We start from the raw sequence: 26,746 nt of genomic DNA on the forward strand, positions 1-26,746 counted from the left end.
CCGTTAAAATAGTGCATGTTACTTGGCGCCGATAACAACATTTAGAAGACCGCGTCCTTCTACCAGATACAGTCTTCGCTTATACCAAAGAAGCTCTGTTTCTGCTTCCACTTTGAAAAGCGGAAATGGCGTCATCAGCAGATGATCACGTGTTTTCCAGAAGCCGAGTGGTAAGTCGATTTTGGTTTAGACCGGGTTCAGACTGGCGAAATGTTTGTTTCAAAACTCCGTGTGTAAAATTTAAATCCACAAACGTAGAATTCAGAATACAGATTACACATTTACGCACGGATTGTCGATCTGTTCACACAAATAATATTTAAACAAATCTACCTGCATACAAAAGAGTCTCATTTAACTAAAAAAAAAAACACACACTCAAATCGAGATAACCTTCTTTTATAGTCATTACGACAAAGTGGCTTCCCTCCAAAATTCTTGCGCATGTGGCAGTCTTTACGGTTACCAGGGAGGAAATCCCAGCATGTGATTGGATGAGCGGCCAAGTTCTTCTACACTGCGTGGGTCTCTTCTTCTCACCACCACTCTGCTGCATCTGTGGCTGCTGTCAAGGGACACACCAAGCGGTCTGGTCATAGTACTTATACAGCAAACTCCACGAGAAATATGCTTAAGAGACAGTGACCTTGCCAACGGAAGGAAACGCATTTTTATAAATTTCAAGAGCAGGTAAGCCGAGCTGTTATTCTCTTAAAAAAAAGAAAGTCTGTGCCATTTAACAAGTTCCCGTTTCTCAGCCGAGAATCAGCGAGCAAGGAAGGGGAGGTCTGAATGAATGACAGCATGTAAGTCATCAGGCATTAAAAGTGTTTCCTTTTGAATTGCTGTGCCAGTTTAACAAACTGTTACAAACACTGGGTCTGTGGGCTATTCTGTCGTTCACTGTTCGCTGAAACCGGGGCTCAAATAACGACACAGCTTGGATTGTTTTAACGTTTGCTCTGAGCTAGCCAAATGCTAGCTTGCACCAGTTGTTAGCTGCTTTTTGTTTGTGGCTGTGTATGAGATTGCTAGGCTAACTCATAAGCTTACCACTGCAGAGTTGCAGTTACAGTTTTTTGACATGCCCATCAGAACCATTCCTTCCCTCCACTTCCATCTCCAAACACAAGATGGAAGCTTTAAGGCAAGAGGTATTGTCATTCATTTTATTAGGCAAATAATATTAAATCATAAAGACATAAGTGATAAAACCAAATATTTTACTGTCCCTACTTGGGTTATCATCACTTATACGGCATACACAGCACAGCAGCAGACAAATAACAAACATCTTGCACAGATTCTTCACTAAATGATCAGTTCAAACGTGAATCGATGTCAGCTTTTGAATCCATCAACGTGGAACAACCTGTCATTGCAGCCAGCTGTGTGGTATGTCTACAAAGTCTTGAGTCTTTGAGAGGAAAAAGAGAATAATAGCACCTGTCAGTAAAGTCACACCTACCTTTGTAGTAACTATGCTTAATCACTGTTTATCCATTTGAAGTAATATAATTATGCTAACACTTTATACAGTAGTTTAAATTACTTTGGCTTCATACCATTGTACTTTGATCCCAGTAAATTCCACCTCCTAAGGCCATAAAAAGTTTAAACATGAAAGAATATGTGTGGGTGTGATTGCTTGTCAAGACAGGATGCATAGTCTGTCAGCAGGTCATTTCCTGTGAAATCTTTTGTTATTACATTATGCCTGCTTCAGTCAATACAGTCATTGCTTGCGCACATTTTTTCTATGTTAAGAGTACTTCCACACCCAGTCAAGCAAGACATGATAGTCTGGCTAGGTTGTACCAGTTGTGTGTCCAGTTTGCCTCATATGTTAAGAATGAATCTTGCTATTAACCCAAATTAGGTAGCCTACATGAAGCAAAATGTCCAGTTTTACTTAGCTCTGAATTATAAATCTTTAAGCTGTGGCCAATAAACCTAAATTTTATCCAGTCAGGTGCAGTACTTGAGAGTACTTAGATTTGTCAAACTCCAGTCTTGGCAAGATACCGTATTTGCTTGGAGATCTCCACACAAGCTTAGAATAACCAGCTCACTATAATTTTGATTAATGATGAAGCAACCCAAATACACAATTCTAGGTGGGTTGGTTGCCTGCTTTTATGAGCTATATGGATACGGTACAAACACGTCAGACTAGCTTCTGGCTATGTTCAGGTAGAGCATTCACACTAGTTGTTCCAGCACTGATACAAAGCTGGCTTATTACTGTTTTTGTGCCAGAATTGCCTTGCTATAAATTGGCACACACAAAAAAGTGCAAAACAAGCAGTTAATATGGTGATAAAGTCTGGGATGAAATAAAATAAAAAAGGATTGAATTATTTCCACTATATGAAAAGCTGATCTCATCTTAACTTCTGGGACTTTATATATTGTAGAAACAAGTAAGAAGCAAAGTTTAGATTTTCAAAACCAGAAGATATTGTACACTGTACAACACAAAGACTGGAATTCACAGAGGTTGCATCAAGTCTGTTTCCCCTCGGAATATCAAATTAACAGAGCATTAAACTTACTCTCTGCTGCTTTGGCCGGGCTTTATTGCGGCTTTCAAGGCAATGTTTCCTAGATATGTGGTTGTAAGCCAAGACTCAGCCAGCTGGCTATGTTCATAATTTCCTTCATCAGATACTTTGGTCAAACAGAGGGGCACATGATCAGACCACAGTGCTTCCTCTCAATCTGTTCTTTAACAACAAGTGCAGGCTAATGGAAAATCACACCCATTGTTTCCTGAGGATTTTTTAAGGTCAGTGGTACTTTATTAATTGCCTGAGTTGTTCATTAAAAGTAAATCAGCATAGTGTGATTAAACACAGTGGTTGGCATGAGAAATAACTGCTGCAAGTACTATTTGATGTAGCATGTGAGTAGCATCTTGCTTAAATGCCTTGTTTAAATGCTTCTGTTTTTATATAGAGTTAATGTGTGCTATGTATTGTTTAGCTGGAGTCTCCTGTCAGGTTTATCTAACTACTATGTTGAGATTTTATACATTTATTTATCTTGTCTCCATTTACGTATATTTTCTTGTGGTTATGACTGGGTATATAAGCAAGAACAGTGTAGTGAGGAATGGAGGACAGCTGGAAAATGTTGACAACACAGATGAATGCTGTTCTCACATTAACTGGCCATAGGTTTGCTCTTTTGCCACCTGAGCTCAACTGCATGTTGTTCCAGACCATGAAGTGATTCAAAGGAGCCTTTTTTCTGTTTTGTCAGCTATAGGTTTACATTTTTGGTAACAACTGACTGCAGATGCCTGTTGTTTCCTCATGAATCCTGGATTTCAAAAGCAATACTTATACTCGCCTCAGTCACTAAAGGAACAGAAATAGAAACTGCTTGCATGTGGCTGTCCCCCACATAACCTGCTTAAAGGTCCAGTTGCATTTCCTCTTGTTTGGGTCTTGACATTAACCAAGGCCAAAATGAATTTGAGCAGGGTAATAAAATGAATGATAAAAAAAACGAACAAAGTTAGCATGTATAACTGTTGGGTTGAGATATGATTTTGGCTACATCTCTTTTTCTAACATGACATTAACATTTGAAGTTGTTCTTTCAGTCCATTGGTTCTGCAAGTGGTTTCAGAGTCAGGGGATGACCTTCTGCTACACCCCAAAAAAAAGCTGCTCTTAATTGTCCCTAACCTACAAAGGTGCATTAGACGAACTGTAAGTGGCCTCTTTCTGCACCCACCACAACACAGCACAACACAATATAGCAGCGAGTCACAGGTCACATGCATCACATAGCTCTTACAATGACGATACTATTCCAGGCCACCATCAGCAGCTGAAAGTAGGATAGGGGCCCTTGTGTGAAGTGAGTGTGCAGTAATGTTTGCTTGTTGACATGGCATCAAAATTCTGCCATCAGATACCATTTTTGTGTATTTGTATATGAGCTCGTTTTATATCCTTCACTCCCAAAATTGTAGAACTGTAGAAGATTTGATTTGTTGATGCGAATACTGAAATGACGTGCCACATCTGATTTCTGTGATTGTTAGTTTTGTCTTGTTACATAAGCATGTTATCGGCCTGTCTTCCCCATCTTTCCTGTCTGTTGGCTGATGTCGCCTTCTGTCTTCATGTGGAGCTCATTGCGAAAAGGATTATGACAATCTTTCAAAGCTTCGTTTCTCAGATCACGCACTAAATCACTCCTGTCCACACACAGATTAATGACTAGCCACTGCTGTCAGCGTTTTTAATCCTTGACTGTGGGACTATCCCTGTACACCAAGTGCATTCGCAGGATTCTGTGAATAAGGATGTGTCCGTTGGCTGCCAGTCTTCATTGCTGTTAGCTTAATGTTGTATCAAGGTGTGATAACGGTGTGAATGCGTCATGTGTAAAGGTCATGGTAGAAGTGCACTTAAGGTCTTGATTCTCAGAAGCAATAACTCTAACAATCTGTCAGGTAATAGTTTCACATGCGTTCGCACCATAAACATTCAAATTGACACGAGTGGATTTTTATTATCTTTGAATCTTATGCCAAGTCAACTTGAGATGGGAATGAAATATTTGTTTTACAGTTAGGATCTCCACAAATATAACCAAAGTTGTCCTCACACACAATGTACAACCACGTAAGTATAAAACCTAGCAAAAGCCTGGTAATATTCAGAACCCCTGTCTGGAGTCCCATGACAGCTACTCACTGTAGCTGACTTTTGCACTTTTCATAATGATCCTACCAAATGGAAAGATAAAAATAGAAAAAAAACATTATGTACGGTTACGTTTTAAACTTTGTTTCTCTTTCCTTTTTCAGCAGCTTTCTACCTGTGCACCTTCCAGACCAGTGACTGTCCACCATGTTGTCCAGGTTGAGGACAACCTGGTCCCTGAGGCCCTGTGTCTCTGTTTGCAGATGGGCACACACCAAAGAGAAGGGCAAGCCCCTTATGCTCAACCCTCGAACCAACAAAGTGAGTTGGTCACGGAAAATGTGTGCATGTGGCAGCATTTAGACAGACATGGTGGTTAAGCAGATGGCAGCTTTATTAACATGTCTTGCAGCGTGTCAGCCCATTTGTGGAATGCCAATTATGTCATGTTTGAATTGTGCTAATTGGCATAAGCTTTTTGTGTGTAAAATAATTGTAATGTATTTCAGAATTATATCATATCCTTTGACTGCAATGTAGAAAGGATTACAAAGAAATTGACTGCAAGCCATAAATGGAGCATATGTAATGTAACATGTCTTTTTATGATCTGTCTCCTTTTGACCATGGTTTTGCTGTCAGTAGTGGTTAGTTTTCCTCATATCCTTCCTTTAAATTGGGCCGCATATACACATCTTTTTCCATCCTTTTAATCCCCTGACACTCCACTGTCTCCTTGGAGGTGTCAATATCACTGTATATATCCCAGGATAAGAATAGCAGAGAGTTGTGTTGTAGTGTGAAGGATAGGAATTTACTCTTTGTTTGCAGACTGTTTTTTCATTTGACTACATTTCCTCATATCCTAATGAACACAGATATATTTATAATTCTGCAGGCTGGTAGAAATTTTAATGAATCCTTAAAATATAATATTTGTACAAGAAGTAGAATATGTCAGCATTCACATGTAATTATCACCAAATATACAGTACTTTAAAAATGTAAGTCATGCAAGTCCATGCAGTTACAGGGAGCAGTGTGGAATGTTACAGTACGAACAGCATGGTATTATAAAGTGCAGTTAGTAGGTGCTTCAGTTAAGCTTGTCAATAGGCCAGTGATAGGTACTTACTGAAAAACTATAAAAACCTCTTTTTGGCAGCTGGCTGGTGGCTGCTGTTTATTTTATTCTGCTGTTTGACTTGGCCTTGCTTGTAACACTTTGATTGGTTTGAATTAGAGACCTTAAGGGGATGGTGTCAGACTTATAGGAAGCTTAACAAATTCCTATTTCATTTTTCATTTTTAATCTATTCAAAGAGGCTGTTCCTGTGTTGTCATTTTTCAAGTACTGAGAGTGGGATTAAAACAAAAAACTTAGAATCTGATTCTTAAAGCTCAGATGATAACACTTTCTCATTTTTCATTGAACAATTGAATCTGTGAACTTGACAGAAGGCTGAAAAACACTGGTTGAATTATTGGGTTGGTCAGTTGGGTTTCTGACCACACCTAGCATCACTGTTCGGTATGGTCAGAAATGTCCATTAAACCATTGCCAAAGAGTCTTTCTATTTGCAACTGCTTCGTATGCTATTTTATGTTTTATGTTTGTTTCGCACAAGGTGCCTTTGCCTTCCATTCTTTGTCTTTCATTATTTCATATTTCATTCTGCTCTTTATATTCCTGCTTGCTGCTTTTTTTAAATGATGTGTCTTGCTTCGTGTACTTTGGACAGCCCTGTGTTTAAATGGTGCCGTACAAATAAACTTGCCCTGCCCTGCCATGCCCCTGTAAACACACCCAACAGTGCTGTCACTTACTGTAGCAAGATGGGGGCTTGAGCTGAAGAAATGTTGTTTCAGGCCATGAAATAATTCCATAGAGTTAGATCTCAAGCCTGCCAAGAGGTTAAAAATGACATTTGTAACATGAGCCTGTGGCTGCTTGAAGTGACATGATCTTACTCTGTGCAGGTTATGCTAAACTTAGATGAGACTAGATAGCTTGTGCTTAATATAGACATACTGAAAACTGGTCACAGGCTATCTGGCTAATGGCCCTAGAAATACAGTACGCACAGTGAATACATTCACATTGCACTTCTGGCCTGATTCCTCATTCAAATCATTTTATCTAGTTTAGAAACTTGTTTGCTTATCAAAACCAACTCAAGAGTTAAAAGGCAGAAGAGGGCTTAAGGCCACAGGTATTTTAGTACTTTACTTTTGAAAGCAGTTTTGCTATCTGTCAGTTGAGCTCTTGAATTTCTTGTAGCATTAACAGTCATTGAATTCATTGTGTCTTTCTTCTAAAAACACTTAAAAACTGCATAAAGCAATAGAAAAACAGCAGTGTGCTAGTTACTTAGAAGAAGACGACTATATCTGCCTGAGCAGATGTGACTTGCATCAGCAGACTGCATCATTGTGACTCTTATTCTCTCTCACTCACACATTCACCGTAAAGGTCATAGTGTTGCAGAGAGGCATTGCTTATTACATTGCACTTTCAGCACGATAAAATCAAATATATATATTTTTATACATATTTTGTAAGATGATGCTGTGCTGTGATCCCACATTCCTCTACCTCAATTTTATTCATTAGTTATAAAATACAGATTTTCACCATGTAGACTCAAAATATATGAAATCTTTGTAAAATGTAAAATTTGTTAAAAGGATGGGTAATTTAATTAACACTTATAAATGATAAACTAAGAAAGATATCTCAAACCAGTGATTTCCCATCTAATGTATACTTGTCTAATTTGAAAAACCATTACCTTTTTAAAACCATATAGATTTTATGTGGGTGTTTCAATTCACTTCCAGAATATAGAAGCACATTCACGAATATTAGGATATACAGATAGATAGATATATTTAAGAAATACATACACAAACAGTACAAATATCAACTTTTCAGGAAGTGCATTATTTTACTTTTTATAGGTTAGGCTACTTTTTCAGACCTGTTTGAATCACTCGAAGCACTCAAAATGAATGAACAGCAATCTGAACAAACCAAAAGGCATTCCAACTTTCAGATTAAGCTAAGACAGATACAACAAAAACTAAATATCAGAGGTTTGCAGCATGTTGCATGATGTTGAGAGGAACTGAGTACCAGAGCTGAGTGAAATGAAATGCTCCATCAGCATGACTCAGCATTTTGCCGGGGGAGCCCTCAGCTTTCATCGCTGTCACAGTATAATCAGCCCCTTCCCCAGCCCCAGACGTGATGGATTCCATGTGGTACGCCCATATTTCATTCAGTGCTGAGCTTGTAAACCCCCCCCACACACACACACACACACACACGCGCTCATACACTGCAGGAAAATGAAAACACTTTGCACCCCTCTTTCAGCTCCCCCATCCTCTTTTTTATAAATCAGTGTTTCTTAGTGGTTTTCATTGGCTTCTTTTAGGCTACTCCCCCCTCTTGCCTCCTTTTCTTTCTTTCCCCTGCTGCAAAATGTTTTCATCTGGTCTCCCCCCTTTCACTCAGCTGTCAATTTCTCCTGTAAAGAGTCAATAGGTCAGTTCTGTTTAATGGCTCATAGGTTCTAATGCAGTGCGCCTTCTAGTGACAAAACTACATCACAGTATGTGAACATTTTCTGCAATGGGGGTACTGAAAATTGGTTCAGTGATTAAAGTTTTATTTTGCTGAGGAATATTTTAAGTATGAAACTTCAAAGCAGCACATATTTGCTGTAGAACTCCATGCAGCAGAGAGAGGTAATATTTAAACTTTAAGCCCAGAAATTGCACATATGTGCTTGCTCATTTTTCCAGAGAGTATGAAGGAAATGTCAAGGGGCAAAATATTTAACATTTGTAAGACCAACTTTCAATGGAGGAACTGCTTTAACAGAGTTTGCGTTTCACTCATGAGTTTTGATTAGTCATTTCCTGTAGGCAGTGATGTGTACAAATGCAACAACCTAATTTAATATGGGCAAACGTGTGGAATGGAAAGGTGAAGAGTTCAGACATTCAGAGTCGAAGCTGTTAGTGTGAAAACAGCAGCCCCTCTGTCCATACTGTATTTGCACAACCACAGTACCTGTTGAACTCTGAGGTCACTCAAGTCAACTTGACTTTCAGATTATTCTCTACCTACATTCTCCTTGTCTCCCCGCTCACTCCTTTTTTTTCTTTTGTGTGTGTGTGTGTGTGTGTGTGTGTTTCTCCCCAGGGCATGGCCTTCTCTCTACAGGAGCGACAGATTTTGGGGATACATGGTCTGTTGCCTCCTAAAGTGGAGACTCAGGACAATCAGGCCATGCGCTTTCAGAAAAATCTCAAGAAAATGACTGATCCCCTACAGAAGTAAAGGCATATTTGGGAGAACTAGAAAGTATAGCCACAAAATGTTCTCTGTAGTGCTTTTATGCATTTGTTGTTTTCCACACAGGTACATCTACTTGATGGGCATCCAGGAAAGGAATGAGAGGCTTTTCTATAGGGTGTTGATGGAAGACATAGATGAATTGATGCCAATAGTCTACACTCCCACTGTAGGCCTGGCCTGCACGCAGTATGGACACATCTTTAGAAGACCCAAGTAAGTATGCAGTGAAACTCTCAAGTAACAACTCCAAAAAAGCTAAATTAGATTAAAGGAATGAACTACTGAGTTTTTTTGCTAATAGTCTGAACCTTTAATGCATGTTCTATTTGATGACAGACATACTGTACCTGTAGCACTCTCAGGAATACATATTTAATACAAGGAAAAAAAGTTAATCAGAAATATCTGTCTTTGGTGTTCTGCTGAGAAATATCCTACATGCTGGTAGTCTGCATTCCCCCTGCTTGGCCTGATGTGCACAAAGTTTGCCTCCTGTTCATAAGTGATGAACCTTTTGAATATTTAAAGGACTCTTCTGGATAAAATATAAAGTTGTTTCAACACCCTTGACTGAAATAATGTTAAAGATGTTGTTCTAGTGGATACATATATTTTCTTTTTCTATTTTATTGTAGATAGATTCATAACATGAAGTAGTCATGTAGTCACATCTTGTTTCTCTCACCAGAGGCTTGTTCATCTCCATTCGGGACAGAGGACACATCCGATCCATCCTGGACAACTGGCCAGAAACTAATGTTGCAGTAAGTAGTACCTGAAAACCTCCCCACAATAACACCTTTTCAGCTAATGTCTATATTATTGTGTGAGAGACTAGGATTTTAGAAATGAACTGTGTTAATATTGAGATAGTCACTAATAAATATTGTGGTGATACAACTATGATTAGATGGAAATCAGAGTAAGTCTAAGGAAGTCTCGTTTATTGACCCATTACTGTCCACATTTTATTGACCCATTACTGTCCCCCCCCCCCTCTGTAGGCAGTAGTAGTAACTGATGGAGAGCGTATTCTAGGATTAGGGGATCTGGGTGTTTATGGAATGGGCATCCCAGTCGGAAAACTTTGCCTGTACACTGCGTGTGCCGGCATTAGACCTGAGAGATGTCTGCCTGTGGTGATAGATGTTGGCACAGACAATGAGGTAGGAGGCTATAATAAGGCTATGTGTATGTTTTCTGTTTATTGTGTGTGTTTGTGTGTCACTGCTTTTGTGAGAGTATAATGTGAAAACTCTTTATCCTTTCATGTTTGTCAGACTCTCCTTAAGGATCCACTGTACATGGGCCTGTACCAGAAGCGAGACCGCTCGCAAGCCTATGATGATCTGATTGATGAGTTCATGGAGGCTGTGGTGGACAAATATGGACAGGACACACTGATCCAATTTGAGGACTTTGGGAATCACAATGCCTTCCGCTTTCTAAGGAAGTACAGGGAGAAATACTGCACCTTCAATGATGATATCCAAGGTTCACATACAACCCACTGTCTTCAAACATTTTCTAAGGCAGTGGTTTAATTAGTTGTGTTATCTGGGAATTAAACCAAGAAGAAGGAGCATAACTTAAGAAAAGAGACAGAGACTTCACTGTTTACTGTTGTTCTTCTGCATATTTCCAGGCACTGCGTCTGTAGCCCTTGCTGGTCTGTTAGCAGCTCAGAGAGCCGTTGGCAAACCCATCACTGAACACCGAGTGCTTTTCCTGGGAGCTGGAGAGGTAAACTAAAATTTATCCAATAATCAGTCAGTCCAAATTCTCTTGCTTTTGGTTTCTTTCTTGCTGTGTCTTGTTTCTTCTCCTTTTTCTCTTCAATATCGAACATCGAAGTCCCATATTTCGAAATAAGAAAGTAGGCCTATTTGTAAGAGTGATACTGTCCCCCTACTGACCCCCTACTGGTAAAAAAATAAGAAATTTAAAACATTAAGTTATAAATGATATAATTCACAATAACATGTCTGAGAAAAAGGATGATTTGTTCAGTCATTCTCTAATTTAAAAATAAGGGTTCAAGTTTTGCTGTGGAAACACAAACATTTAGCATGTTTAACTTAATTAAATTATTTTTCTCCATAGGCTGCCCTTGGAATTGCCAATCTGATTGTCATGGCCATGATGGAGACGGGTATGAGTCAAGCTGAGGCCAGAAAAAGAATCTGGATGTTTGATAAATATGGCTTACTAGTAAAGGTTAGTGTTTGTAACAAGACATTAACTAGAACATGCATTAGATGTCTGTGTGGCTTCCTGTCTGGATCACTGTTTGTGCAATGGATATTTGGTTATGATATTTATTTATTTGTGTGCCACTGTTTGTGACTCCAGGGTAGACAGCAGGAAACGGACACAAATCAGGAGGCATTTGTCCATGACAGTCCAGGGAATGTACAGAGCTTCCTTGAAGCTGTCAACACCATAAAACCCACAGCTATCATTGGTAAGGAACCTCTCATTTTCTGCATTCATGTAACTTTAAAGCCTCTCAGTACAGTTTGGAATCTGCATTTTAAAGTTTTATTATTAAGGTATACTTGTAATTTTGGCCTCATTATCCCAAGTATATAGTGGGTATAGAAGACAATCACCCCCTTTCAAAACATTCACATTTTGTTGCTTCACAGCCTGAAATGAAAACACAAAGGAACAAAATTCTTTCAGCTTTATTTACGCAATGCAACTTACAACATCCAAGTGAAAGAAAAGAAATAATCAGCAAATATAAATAGTAAATATAGCAACAGTTCTAAAAAATAATAAACTCCAATAACTTGATTTGATAAAGAATCACCTTTATTGCCCAGTACAACAGCACTTGTGAACTAAATCAGATATAACTTGGTGTGACTCAGTGAATGTAGGCTGTGGGTATATGCCTGTCCTTTGGCCACAACAACCTCCAAGCTAGCAACCTACACGCTGGCAAGTTTTGACAAAGATTTGGATTGTGTAATCACTAGTTCAAGTTTTTTGTGGACTTTTCTTTGCAGGGAAATAATCATTTTAATAACGGTGATTGCCTCCCCATGTACAAATGTTTTACCAAAACAGGTAGACTAGAGTCCACAGCAACTATTGTTTCTCTCACCCACTTTCAGGTGTGTCAGGAGCTGGACGTCTGTTCACCCATGATGTCATCAAGGCCATGGGAACCCTGAATGAACGACCAATCATCTTTGCCCTGAGTAACCCCACCAATAAAGCAGAGTGCACAGCAGAGGATGCCTACACACTCACTCATGTACACATTCTTTCTTTTTGACTTTTCTTTCTCTCTTCGTTTGTCTAACTCATAGACAAAGCAGGAGTTCCTATGCTGTCAAATCACCATTCCTCTTTTTATTCTTTTCTTTGTTTCCTTTCATCACTTTTCCCCTTTGTTTTCTGTGTTCCACAGGGTAGATGTCTTTTTGCCAGTGGTAGTCCATTTGGTCCAGTGACTCTGAGTGATGGCCGCGTCTTCACTCCTGGACAAGGGAACAATGCTTACATCTTCCCAGGTGAAGAGAAAAGAAAAGTGAAGCAATGTTACGATATGTTGAATAGTCTCTAGTGTTAAGAATAAACAAATCCCAAGTGTTTTACTTTTCCTAGTGATTGCCCTGTGGGAAAATGCTGTATCACTTGACAATAACTACATGCAATCTCTTCTAAAAACACCATGCTATATGTATGTTGCAGGTGTGGCCCTGGCTGTGATCCTGAGTGGAGTGAGACACATCAGTGACACAGTATTTCTAGAAGCTGCCAAGGTCTGAAGTAGTCCTAAGTCTCTCTCCATTGCTCTCATCTTTAAACTTGCCCTCACCCCATTCTGCATTTTCTTGCTGACTATGTCTTGTATGCATATGCTCTGTATGCTCATCTAAACCCTCTTTAACCCTATGATGTCTCCTGTTTCCTCTCTTTCTAGACTCAGACACAGCTAACAGATGAGAAAAGACTGATCCCACTTTGCACTTTTTCCATCTGTGTTCTTCCCTCTTTTGCTGCGCTATATCTGACTTCATATCACTAATTAATGCAATTAATGACGAAAATCACATGATGCTTTCCTGCCAGCACTCCGTTTAATATTGAGGACACTGTCATTTGGATGGTGTTAATATTAGTGGCAGTGATTTGGTCATTTCTATCACTTGATCTAACAATTCTTATTTTTCTTATATCGTATTATCCTTATTTTAGATCATGTTTCTTAATCAAAAGCACATAATACATTCATGACTACACACTGGTGTGGATGGCAAACAACAGAGAAATATGTAGATAAGTAATAATGGTAGTTGTTATGTCTGGGTCTAACTATAGAAATTCATCTGCACCCTAAAATAATTTTTATACTCTTTCCAGACCCTTGCTGAGCAGCTGGCGGATAAAGAGCTAGAAGAAGGAAGACTATATCCTCCTCTTTCCAACATCAGAGAGGTCTCTGTCCAGATGGCTGTCAAGGTAAGTCTCTGGAAATGATGATTTCTCTTGCTGAAAAACTAAATGCCCCAACTTTGTCTATTGATAAACCTGTTAATGTTAATACAAGCCTTCAAGGTTCCTCCAACGTTTTACCTCTTCTGTCATCATCTGATTTTCCAAATCCATAACCCTGTTCCACCACAGCCCGACAGACTTTTTAAGCAATACCATTAAGTTGGATATCGTTTAACAATTTCTCAAGACACCATTTTGTTGACACAACACTGCTGCCCTGCTGCTGCCTTTTCTGTTGCTGTCTGTACTGCTTGTGTCTGTCCTTTCCTCTTGAATGCCATCATTCTCTTTTTAACTATAGGTGGTGGAGTATGTCTATGCTAAAGGCATGGCGTTCCGCTACCCTGAGCCTGTGGACAAGGACAGCTTCGTACGTGCTACTGTCTGGAACACCAATTATGACTCCTTCCTGCCAGACACCTATGACTGGCCAGGTGTCAGCTTCAGCCCCAAGACTAACTAGAACTAGAACAAACCCTCACTGTTCCCAATGTTATAATGTCACTCTCTCCCTTTGTTTTCCATTTTACTCTTAATCACAGATCTTTTGAGATGATCATAGTTATCTTAGTGCAAGCATACTGCTTCAATATCACTGCATTTGCACTAACACAGTCTTATAAGATCTGTGAAAAGGTAGAGTGTGAGGGCACTTGGAAAGATAAGGACATTTGACTTTGCATCATAAGTAAACCTGCATGGAACTGGAGGGCCACCTGGTGTTGGCAAAAAGGCAGTGTGGAAATCTGGTTTTCTTTGTTGAAACCTTGAGATACATTTTAATTATCTATGTTCTACTTTGAAAAGCAAATGGCAACAATAATATCAGAAAGTGGGCAATTACAATTGGTCACCTTTTAAATATTCTTTGTGATTGTCAACTGCTCTTGATAAGCAGAAACCCAAACACCAAAACACAAACACTAGGTAAATTATATTATGCTGTATAGCAGTCCAAACACTGGTAGGCTACTGAAGGTTAAAATGGATTTTTACATGGTAGTGGAGATGACACTTATTATTTGTGTTTCAGTCTCCACCATCTTTTTAGTCATAAATTACCTATAAATAAATAATAAATATAGTTATAATAGGTATAGTTTCCCTTTTGTTAAGAAATGCCCTGTACAATACCATTATGTTTTTCACCTATTTTAAGCATTACTTTTTCCACTCCATAGTTAAAATAATGATGACTTTTAATTTTATTATTTATTTTTGTACACTCCTGATGTAGAAATGTTATTCTTTGGTTAATACTGACAAACTCAATTCTTTATGTTTAGTCCAGTTACTACTTTTCTGACTATATGTGGCTACCTAGAGATTGCCAAACATTATGCAAAGTTTTAAGATAGGGTTTCTACATTGCCTTTTTCACATCAAGAGGGCCTCTGGTGTCTTCACTGAACAACCAATGCCTGATGTAACATATATTGTCAGACTTCTTTTTAACCCGTGTACATATCAGGCCACATTGGTAATCAGCAATAGTCCAGTAGAGCCGAGGGATAAAGAGCTTGGCTTTTATGTGTAAACGGTGAAAAAGAGAATAGAAAGTGTAACTCAGGGGAGAAATAAAGTGAGTATTTAAAGAAAGACCTCTTAATGGAAACTGATGAGATTGTATGAAGGGAAATTAAATTAAATTTATATCTAAAAACATTCAAGGAATCCTGCAGCTTGACAACACATCCAACGTCCACTCCAGCATTTTATTTGTTCAATTGTTCTTGTCACATTATGTTTGTTTCTCAGAATTTATTTTGTTTTATTTTTGTGTGGTGTTTTTTGATGTTTTGTTAAGTCATCAACTCTCCTTAAATGAATTGTGGTATGAAGACCCCTTTTGCTTAAGTGTGATATACATATTTAAGGAAACAGTGTGCAGTATAAAATAATTGGCTAAACTATCATTTTTTTCTTTTTATTATATTTTATTTACTGTACAGGCACTTTTGTGGAAAAGTGGGACTGTGCGCTGAAAGAGTAACTATAAAGCTGTCTAAAATACGTCCAATACGTGTGTGTTTGCTGGTTGGTGTGTGGGTTTTACTCCATGGAACATATTCAACAACACAACACACTTACAGGCTAGGTCTCTGTTCACTGTGATCTACCATGATCGAGAAAAAGATAAACTGACTGTTACAACTTCATCTACCATGATCTAGAAGAAGTTGTAACATAGTCAAGTTTAATACATGATTTACACTGTGAGCTACTCAAAAACTATATTATTGGTATCAAAAGTTATTTAACCAACTAGCCCAGTTGGGAAAGGACATCACTGACATCTTGATATTTTGCCCCTTTTAATATGGTTTTCATTCTCTCTACCTTTTGGATCCTTGGTGACAATATTAATGTACAGTTTTTGGTGTAAAGGGTAATGGTGCCTGAAAGATGGATTGTTACTGGCAATTTTTATTTTTGATGGAGAAACTGAGTAATGCTAACAAGTCAACTTTAACTATCCTAAGTGTCAATAGAGAAGCATTTTTATATTGAACCAGATTATGGCATTGGTAGTTATTTCAGTATGTGAAAATATATATGCTAGTCCACTGTGTATATTTTAACCTCAGGACTGTGTTTTAGGCCCTTCTGACTTCCTGCACTGGAGTGCCAAAGTGTTCAAAGTCACTCCATTTCCACAACGTAGACCTCTTAACATGCTGCAAACAGAGCTGAGAAACAACCCATCAGCACTATGAATATAAAAATTGCTGTTTGTATTGTACAAAATGAAGTAATTGTGTGTTATTCAACGTGCAGCTTTTTCTCTGATAGACTTTGCAGCTTCTGGTTACGAATACTTAATATGTTGTTAAAGGCAACGTTTTCTACATATAACTTTAGTTTTATGTAAAAGAAACTATATAACGGTTAAACCCCATTAAGTGTTTGCTCATGTCATGTGTTTATCCAGTTGTTGTTACTGACTATAATTGTCCATTACGAGTTTTTACTGTGTTGTGATCGGTGATTGGTCTGCTCGTGATTTCCTCCACATTTCACTAAAGTGTGCATTCATGTAGTGCTTTGTCCTTTGTCATTCTGAAGGTTATTTTTGTTACACAGTTATATTGCCTTAGCGTTTGTATGCAAAGTGCAGCATGTTTGTGCTGCTTCAGTGATGTTAAAGTGCAGAATAAAACCTGTTTTACACTGGCTAACTTGTCTGCTGTTTTAATTTTGTAAATGTTTTTTTCAGGATTGATTCATTGACATTTTAGTTTTGTATCAATGGTATTCAATTTTTTTTATTATATCCACTGCCGTAGTATACTATGATCTTTTTATGACTTTTTATGCCTTACTGTGTCGTTTTTATGACTTTTTATGCCTTACTATAATATGCCATTTTTATGTCTTTTTGTGCCTTACTATAATATGTCGTTTGTATGACTTTTTATTCCTTACTATGTCGTTTTTATGCGTTACTATACTATGATGTTATTATGACTTTTTATACCATAGTATATGACGTTGTTATGACTTTTTATACCATAGTATATAACGTTTTTTACCTTACTATGACTTTTTATGCCTTACTGTACTATGACTTTTTATGATTTTTTGTGCCTTAGTATACTATGACGTTTTTATGATTTTTTTATGCCTTCCTATACAATGTCGTTTTTGTGCCTTTATATACCTTATTATACTGTGACTTTTTAGGACTTTTTATGCCTTAACACACTATGTCTTTTTATACTTTAGTATACTATGATATTTTTATGACTTTTTATGACTTACTATACTATGACTTTTTATGCCTTGTTATAATATGACAGTTTTATGACTTTTTATGCCATACTATACTATGTCGTTTTTATGACTTTTTATGCCATACTATACTATGTTGTTTTTATGACTTTTTATGCCATACTATACTATGACTTTTTTTGACTTTTTATGCCTTAGTAAACTTTGACGTTTTCATGTCTTTTTATGCCATACTATACTATGTCGTTTTTATGCCTTAGTATACTATGACGTTTTCATGACTTTTTATGCCATACTATACTGTCGTTTTTATGACTTTTTATGCCATACTATACTATGTCGTTTTTATGACTTTTTATGCCATACTATACTATGACTTTTTTTGACTTTTTATGCCATACTATACTATGTCGTTTTTATGACTTTTTATGACTTACCATACTATGACTTTTTATGCCTTAGTATACTATGACGTTTTCATGACTTTTTATGCCATACTATACTATGTCGTTTTTATGACTTTTTATGCCATACTATACTATGACTTTTTTTGACTTTTTATGCCATACTATACTATGTCGTTTTTATGACTTTTTATGACTTACCATACTATGACTTTTTATGCCTTAGTATACTATGACGTTTTTATGACTTTTTATGCCATACTATACTATGTCGTTTTTATGACTTTTTATGCCATACTATACTATGACTTTTTTTGACTTTTTATGCCATACTATACTATGTCGTTTTTATGACTTTTTATGACTTACCTTACTATGACTTTTTATGCCTTAGTATACTATGTCGTTTTTATGACTTTTTATGCCATACTATACTATGTCGTTTTTATGACTTTTTATGCCATACTATACTATGACTTTTTTTGACTTTTTATGCCATACTATACTATGACGTTTTTATGACTTTTTATGACTTACCTTACTATGACTTTTTATGCCTTAGTATACTATGTCGTTTTTATGACTTTTTATGCCATACTATACTATGTCGTTTTTATGACTTTTTATGCCATACTATACTATGACTTTTTTTGACTTTTTATGCCATACTATACTATGACGTTTTTATGACTTTTTATGACTTACCTTACTATGACTTTTTATGCCTTAGTATACTATGTCGTTTTTATGACTTTTTATGCCATACTATACTATGTCGTTTTTATGACTTTTTATGCCATACTATACTATGACTTTTTTTGACTTTTTATGCCATACTATACTATGACGTTTTTATGACTTTTTATGACTTACCTTACTATGACTTTTTATGCCTTAGTATACTATGTCGTTTTTATGACTTTTTATGCCATACTATACTATGTCGTTTTTATGACTTTTTATGCCATACTATACTATGACTTTTTTTGACTTTTTATGCCATACTATACTATGTCGTTTTTATGACTTTTTATGACTTACCTTACTATGACTTTTTATGCCTTAGTATACTATGACGTTTTTATGACTTTTTATGCCATACTATACTATGTCGTTTTTATGACTTTTTATGCCATACTATACTATGACTTTTTTTGACTTTTTATGCCATACTATACTATGTCGTTTTTATGACTTTTTATGACTTACCTTACTATGACTTTTTATGCCTTAGTATACTATGTCGTTTTTATGACTTTTTATGCCATACTATACTATGTCGTTTTTATGACTTTTTATGCCATACTATACTATGACTTTTTTTGACTTTTTATGCCATACTATACTATGTCGTTTTTATGACTTTTTATGACTTACCTTACTATGACTTTTTATGCCTTAGTATACTATGACGTTTTTATGACTTTTTATGCCATACTATACTATGTCGTTTTTATGACTTTTTATGCCATACTATACTATGACTTTTTTTGACTTTTTATGCCATACTATACTATGTCGTTTTTATGACTTTTTATGACTTACCTTACTATGACTTTTTATGCCTTAGTATACTATGTCGTTTTTATGACTTTTTATGCCATACTATACTATGTCGTTTTTATGACTTTTTATGCCATACTATACTATGACTTTTTTTGACTTTTTATGCCATACTATACTATGTCGTTTTTATGACTTTTTATGACTTACCTTACTATGACTTTTTATGCCTTAGTATACTATGTCGTTTTTATGACTTTTTATGCCATACTATACTATGTCGTTTTTATGACTTTTTATGCCATACTATACTATGACTTTTTTTGACTTTTTATGCCATACTATACTATGACGTTTTTATGACTTTTTATGACTTACCTTACTATGACTTTTTATGCCTTAGTATACTATGTCGTTTTTATGACTTTTTATGCCATACTATACTATGTCGTTTTTATGACTTTTTATGCCATACTATACTATGACTTTTTTTGACTTTTTATGCCATACTATACTATGTCGTTTTTATGACTTTTTATGACTTACCTTACTATGACTTTTTATGCCTTAGTATACTATGTCGTTTTTATGACTTTTTATGCCATACTATACTATGTCGTTTTTATGACTTTTTATGCCATACTATACTATGACTTTTTTTGACTTTTTATGCCATACTATACTATGACGTTTTTATGACTTTTTATGACTTACCTTACTATGACTTTTTATGCCTTAGTATACTATGTCGTTTTTATGACTTTTTATGCCATACTATACTATGTCGTTTTTATGACTTTTTATGCCATACTATACTATGACTTTTTTTGACTTTTTATGCCATACTATACTATGACGTTTTTATGACTTTTTATGACTTACCTTACTATGACTTTTTATGCCTTAGTATACTATGTCGTTTTTATGACTTTTTATGCCATACTATACTATGTCGTTTTTATGACTTTTTATGCCATACTATACTATGACTTTTTTTGACTTTTTATGCCATACTATACTATGTCGTTTTTATGACTTTTTATGACTTACCTTACTATGACTTTTTATGCCTTAGTATACTATGTCGTTTTTATGACTTTTTATGCCATACTATACTATGTCGTTTTTATGACTTTTTATGCCATACTATACTATGACTTTTTTTGACTTTTTATGCCATACTATACTATGTCGTTTTTATGACTTTTTATGACTTACCTTACTATGACTTTTTATGCCTTAGTATACTATGTCGTTTTTATGACTTTTTATGCCATACTATACTATGTCGTTTTTATGACTTTTTATGCCATACTATACTATGACTTTTTTTGACTTTTTATGCCATACTATACTATGACGTTTTTATGACTTTTTATGACTTACCTTACTATGACTTTTTATGCCTTAGTATACTATGTCGTTTTTATGACTTTTTATGCCATACTATACTATGTCGTTTTTATGACTTTTTATGCCATACTATACTATGACTTTTTTTGACTTTTTATGCCATACTATACTATGACGTTTTTATGACTTTTTATGACTTACCTTACTATGACTTTTTATGCCTTAGTATACTATGTCGTTTTTATGACTTTTTATGCCATACTATACTATGTCGTTTTTATGACTTTTTATGCCATACTATACTATGACTTTTTTTGACTTTTTATGCCATACTATACTATGACGTTTTTATGACTTTTTATGACTTACCTTACTATGACTTTTTATGCCTTAGTATACTATGTCGTTTTTATGACTTTTTATGCCATACTATACTATGTCGTTTTTATGACTTTTTATGCCATACTATACTATGACTTTTTTTGACTTTTTATGCCATACTATACTATGACGTTTTTATGACTTTTTATGACTTACCTTACTATGACTTTTTATGCCTTAGTATACTATGACGTTTTTATGACTTTTTATGCCATACTATACTATGTCGTTTTTATGACTTTTTATGCCATACTATACTATGACTTTTTTTGACTTTTTATGCCATACTATACTATGACGTTTTTATGACTTTTTATGACTTACCTTACTATGACTTTTTATGCCTTAGTATACTATGTCGTTTTTATGACTTTTTATGCCATACTATACTATGTCGTTTTTATGACTTTTTATGCCATACTATACTATGACTTTTTTTGACTTTTTATGCCATACTATACTATGACGTTTTTATGACTTTTTATGACTTACCTTACTATGACTTTTTATGCCTTAGTATACTATGTCGTTTTTATGACTTTTTATGCCATACTATACTATGTCGTTTTTATGACTTTTTATGCCATACTATACTATGACTTTTTTTGACTTTTTATGCCATACTATACTATGTCGTTTTTATGACTTTTTATGACTTACCTTACTATGACTTTTTATGCCTTAGTATACTATGTCGTTTTTATGACTTTTTATGCCATACTATACTATGTCGTTTTTATGACTTTTTATGCCATACTATACTATGACTTTTTTTGACTTTTTATGCCATACTATACTATGTCGTTTTTATGACTTTTTATGACTTACCTTACTATGACTTTTTATGCCTTAGTATACTATGTCGTTTTTATGACTTTTTATGCCATACTATACTATGTCGTTTTTATGACTTTTTATGCCATACTATACTATGACTTTTTTTGACTTTTTATGCCATACTATACTATGACGTTTTTATGACTTTTTATGACTTACCTTACTATGACTTTTTATGCCTTAGTATACTATGTCGTTTTTATGACTTTTTATGCCATACTATACTATGTCGTTTTTATGACTTTTTATGCCATACTATACTATGACTTTTTTTGACTTTTTATGCCATACTATACTATGACGTTTTTATGACTTTTTATGACTTACCTTACTATGACTTTTTATGCCTTAGTATACTATGTCGTTTTTATGACTTTTTATGCCATACTATACTATGTCGTTTTTATGACTTTTTATGCCATACTATACTATGACTTTTTTTGACTTTTTATGCCATACTATACTATGACGTTTTTATGACTTTTTATGACTTACCTTACTATGACTTTTTATGCCTTAGTATACTATGTCGTTTTTATGACTTTTTATGCCATACTATACTATGTCGTTTTTATGACTTTTTATGCCATACTATACTATGACTTTTTTTGACTTTTTATGCCATACTATACTATGACGTTTTTATGACTTTTTATGACTTACCTTACTATGACTTTTTATGCCTTAGTATACTATGACGTTTTTATGACTTTTTATGCCATACTATACTATGTCGTTTTTATGACTTTTTATGCCATACTATACTATGACTTTTTTTGACTTTTTATGCCATACTATACTATGTCGTTTTTATGACTTTTTATGACTTACCTTACTATGACTTTTTATGCCTTAGTATACTATGTCGTTTTTATGACTTTTTATGCCATACTATACTATGTCGTTTTTATGACTTTTTATGCCATACTATACTATGACTTTTTTTGACTTTTTATGCCATACTATACTATGTCGTTTTTATGACTTTTTATGACTTACCTTACTATGACTTTTTATGCCTTAGTATACTATGACGTTTTTATGACTTTTTATGCCATACTATACTATGTCGTTTTTATGACTTTTTATGCCATACTATACTATGACTTTTTTTGACTTTTTATGCCATACTATACTATGTCGTTTTTATGACTTTTTATGACTTACCTTACTATGACTTTTTATGCCTTAGTATACTATGTCGTTTTTATGACTTTTTATGCCATACTATACTATGTCGTTTTTATGACTTTTTATGCCATACTATACTATGACTTTTTTTGACTTTTTATGCCATACTATACTATGTCGTTTTTATGACTTTTTATGACTTACCTTACTATGACTTTTTATGCCTTAGTATACTATGTCGTTTTTATGACTTTTTATGCCATACTATACTATGTCGTTTTTATGACTTTTTATGCCATACTATACTATGACTTTTTTTGACTTTTTATGCCATACTATACTATGTCGTTTTTATGACTTTTTATGACTTACCTTACTATGACTTTTTATGCCTTAGTATACTATGACGTTTTTATGACTTTTTATGCCATACTATACTATGTCGTTTTTATGACTTTTTATGCCATACTATACTATGACTTTTTTTGACTTTTTATGCCATACTATACTATGTCGTTTTTATGACTTTTTATGACTTACCTTACTATGACTTTTTATGCCTTAGTATACTATGACGTTTTTATGACTTTTTATGCCATACTATACTATGTCGTTTTTATGACTTTTTATGCCATACTATACTATGACTTTTTTTGACTTTTTATGCCATACTATACTATGTCGTTTTTATGACTTTTTATGACTTACCTTACTATGACTTTTTATGCCTTACTATACTATGTCGTTTTTATGACTTTTTATGCCATACTATACTATGACTTTTTATGACTTACCATACTTTGACTTTTTATGCCTTAGTATACTATGACGTTTTTATGACTTTTTATGACTTACCATACTTTGACTTTTTATGCCTTAGTATACTATGACGTTTTTATGACTTTTTATGCCATACTATACTATGTCGTTTTTATGACTTTTTATGCCATACTATACTATGACTTTTTTTGACTTTTTATGCCTTAGTATACTTTGTCGTTTTTATGATTTTTTATGACTTACCTTACTATGACTTTTTATGCCTTAGTATACTATGTCGTTTTTATGACTTTTTATGCCATACTATACTATGTCGTTTTCATGATTTTTTATGCCATACTATACTATGTCGTTTTTATGACTTTTTATGCCATAGTATACTATGTCGTTTTTTGACTTTTTATGCCATACTATACTATGACTTTTTTTGACTTTTTATGCCTTAGTATACTATGGCGTTTTTATGACTTTTTATGACTTACCATACTATGACATTTTAATGCCTTACTACATAATAATTTTTTTATTACTTTTTATGTCTTACTATACCATGACGCTTTTCACTTTTGCATGCCTAAATATAATATGACGTTTTCATGACTATTTATTTCCCAGTATACCATAACCTTTTTTTCACTATTTATGTCTGATTATACTTTGATGTTTTAAAATATTTTACGCGTTATCATACTGTTAAGCCCAGCTCATTTAGGAACAAAACCAAGAATGGAGGTCCAGACAGTAACCATTTAAAGAAACCAAATTTATTGAGGATAACTCACTTAACTCAACCAACCTAGAAAACATGAAGTCAGTAGTGTAGTGTAGGTGTTGGGTGCTAGGAAAATGAAAGCCAACTTAAACTACATGTAGAAGAACACAGGCCTGAAACACAACATACAACAAACAAAATCACATTGGCCACCTGAACGGCGCCAGCGTTCCAGGAGGGCTGAGAGAGAGAGGCCATCTTGAATATCCCAGCTTAAATAGGCTCCATTCAGGTAAAGTCAGACAGGAAGTACCTGAAAAAACACACATAAAACAGGAACAGGCCAAAACAAAGTATGGTCATATGGTCCAGGGCCATCACAATACTATCACATTTTTATGACTATTTATGGCCTACGACGCTTTTATGCCTCACTATACTGTGACATTTTTTGACATTTTTATGCCTTACAAAAGTTGATGTTTTCATGACTTTTTATGCCTGATGTACAATAATTGTTTTATGTCTCAATATACTGATAAATTTTTTTGACAGTTTCATGCCTTATGATACTATGACGTTTTTTTTTACTTTTTATGCCTGACTATACTATGACGTTTTTATATTTCATGCTTTATTGAACTATTACGTTTTCATGACTTTTCATGCCTTACTATACTATGAAATTTTTATGACATTCTATGCCTTACTATACAATGTCTTTTTTTTGCCTTACTATACTATGTCGTTTTTATAATTTCTTATGCATTATTATACTATCATGTTTTTATGACATTTAATGCCTTACTATACTATGACGTTATTTGACATTTTAATACCTTACTATAGTATGACATTTTTATGACTTTTTATGCCTTACCATACTATGATGTTTTTATGACTTTTTATGCCATAGTATACTATGTCGTTTTTATGACTTTTTATGACTTACTATACTGAGTTTTTATGACTTTCTTTTTCTTACTATACTATGATGTTTTTATCATTTTTCATGCCTTACTATACTATGACGCTTTTATGACATTTTAAGCCTTACTTTACATGACATTTTTATGACTTTTTATGCCTTACCATACTATGATGTTTTTATGACGTTTTTATTACTTTTTATGCCATACTATACTATGTCGTTTTTATGACTTTTTATGCCATACTATACTATGTCGTTTTTATGACTTTTTATGCCATACTATACTATGTCGTTTTTATGACTTTTTATGCCATACTATACTATGTCGTTTTTATGACTTTTTATGCCATACTATACTATGTCGTTTTTATGACTTTTTATGCCATACTATACTATGTCGTTTTTATGACTTTTTATGCCATACTATACTATGTCGTTTTTATGACTTTTTATGCCATACTATACTATGTCGTTTTTATGACTTTTTATGCCATACTATACTATGTCGTTTTTATGACTTTTTATGCCATACTATACTATGTCGTTTTTATGACTTTTTATGCCATACTATACTATGTCGTTTTTATGACTTTTTATGCCATACTATACTATGTCGTTTTTATGACTTTTTATGCCATACTATACTATGTCGTTTTTATGACTTTTTATGCCATACTATACTATGTCGTTTTTATGACTTTTTATGCCATACTATACTATGTCGTTTTTATGACTTTTTATGCCATACTATACTATGTCGTTTTTATGACTTTTTATGCCATACTATACTATGTCGTTTTTATGACTTTTTATGCCATACTATACTATGTCGTTTTTATGACTTTTTATGCCATACTATACTATGTCGTTTTTATGACTTTTTATGCCATACTATACTATGTCGTTTTTATGACTTTTTATGCCATACTATACTATGTCGTTTTTATGACTTTTTATGCCATACTATACTATGTCGTTTTTATGACTTTTTATGCCATACTATACTATGTCGTTTTTATGACTTTTTATGCCATACTATACTATGTCGTTTTTATGACTTTTTATGCCATACTATACTATGTCGTTTTTATGACTTTTTATGCCATACTATACTATGTCGTTTTTATGACTTTTTATGCCATACTATACTATGTCGTTTTTATGACTTTTTATGCCATACTATACTATGTCGTTTTTATGACTTTTTATGCCATACTATACTATGTCGTTTTTATGACTTTTTATGCCATACTATACTATGTCGTTTTTATGACTTTTTATGCCATACTATACTATGTCGTTTTTATGACTTTTTATGCCATACTATACTATGTCGTTTTTATGACTTTTTATGCCATACTATACTATGTCGTTTTTATGACTTTTTATGCCATACTATACTATGTCGTTTTTATGACTTTTTATGCCATACTATAC

At 34.5% G+C, this 26,746-nt stretch overlaps 1 protein-coding gene across 5 annotated transcripts; it reads left to right on the forward strand.

Moving 5' to 3' along the window:
- The first annotated feature begins 466 nt into the window (after window positions 1–466).
- Window positions 467–16,719, forward strand: me2 (malic enzyme 2). Of its 5 annotated transcripts, none has more exons than XM_022757720.1 (16): window positions 467–690; window positions 3,611–3,719; window positions 4,829–4,985; window positions 8,878–9,011; window positions 9,097–9,246; window positions 9,722–9,797; window positions 10,038–10,199; window positions 10,314–10,527; window positions 10,679–10,776; window positions 11,137–11,250; window positions 11,386–11,497; window positions 12,156–12,298; window positions 12,455–12,557; window positions 12,739–12,809; window positions 13,411–13,509; window positions 13,847–16,719. In XM_022757720.1, the coding sequence occupies exons 3-16, from the start codon at window positions 4,872–4,874 to the stop codon at window positions 14,006–14,008; spliced, it is 1,752 nt and encodes a 583-aa protein (XP_022613441.1). In that variant the 5' UTR covers window positions 467–690; window positions 3,611–3,719; window positions 4,829–4,871; the 3' UTR covers window positions 14,009–16,719. The 5 variants fall into 5 exon arrangements, with proteins under 5 accessions (XP_022613441.1, XP_022613440.1, XP_022613443.1 ...); XM_022757721.1 differs by lacking the exon at window positions 467–690 and adding an exon at window positions 2,699–2,788; XM_022757719.1 differs by lacking the exon at window positions 3,611–3,719.
- Window positions 16,720–26,746: the final 10,027 nt, after the last annotated feature.

This window comes from Seriola dumerili, unplaced genomic scaffold (genome assembly GCF_002260705.1).
Source record: "Seriola dumerili isolate Sdu_G_001 unplaced genomic scaffold, Sdu_1.0 BDQW01000290.1, whole genome shotgun sequence".
Taxonomy (NCBI): Eukaryota; Metazoa; Chordata; class Actinopteri; order Carangiformes; family Carangidae; genus Seriola; species Seriola dumerili.

What these genes read in the sequence shown, in the direction of transcription:
- me2 (XM_022757720.1), top strand. Translation starts at nt 4,872, where the DNA reads ATGTTGTCCAGGTTGAGGACAACCTGGTCCCTGAGGCCCTGTGTCTCT. An exon ending in TCAACCCTCGAACCAACAAA is followed by an intron (nt 4,986 to 8,877) that starts GTGAGTTGGTCA and finishes GTTTCTCCCCAG; the next exon opens with GGCATGGCCTTCTCTCTACA. An exon ending in TATTTCTAGAAGCTGCCAAG is followed by an intron (nt 12,810 to 13,410) that starts GTCTGAAGTAGT and finishes TACTCTTTCCAG; the next exon opens with ACCCTTGCTGAGCAGCTGGC.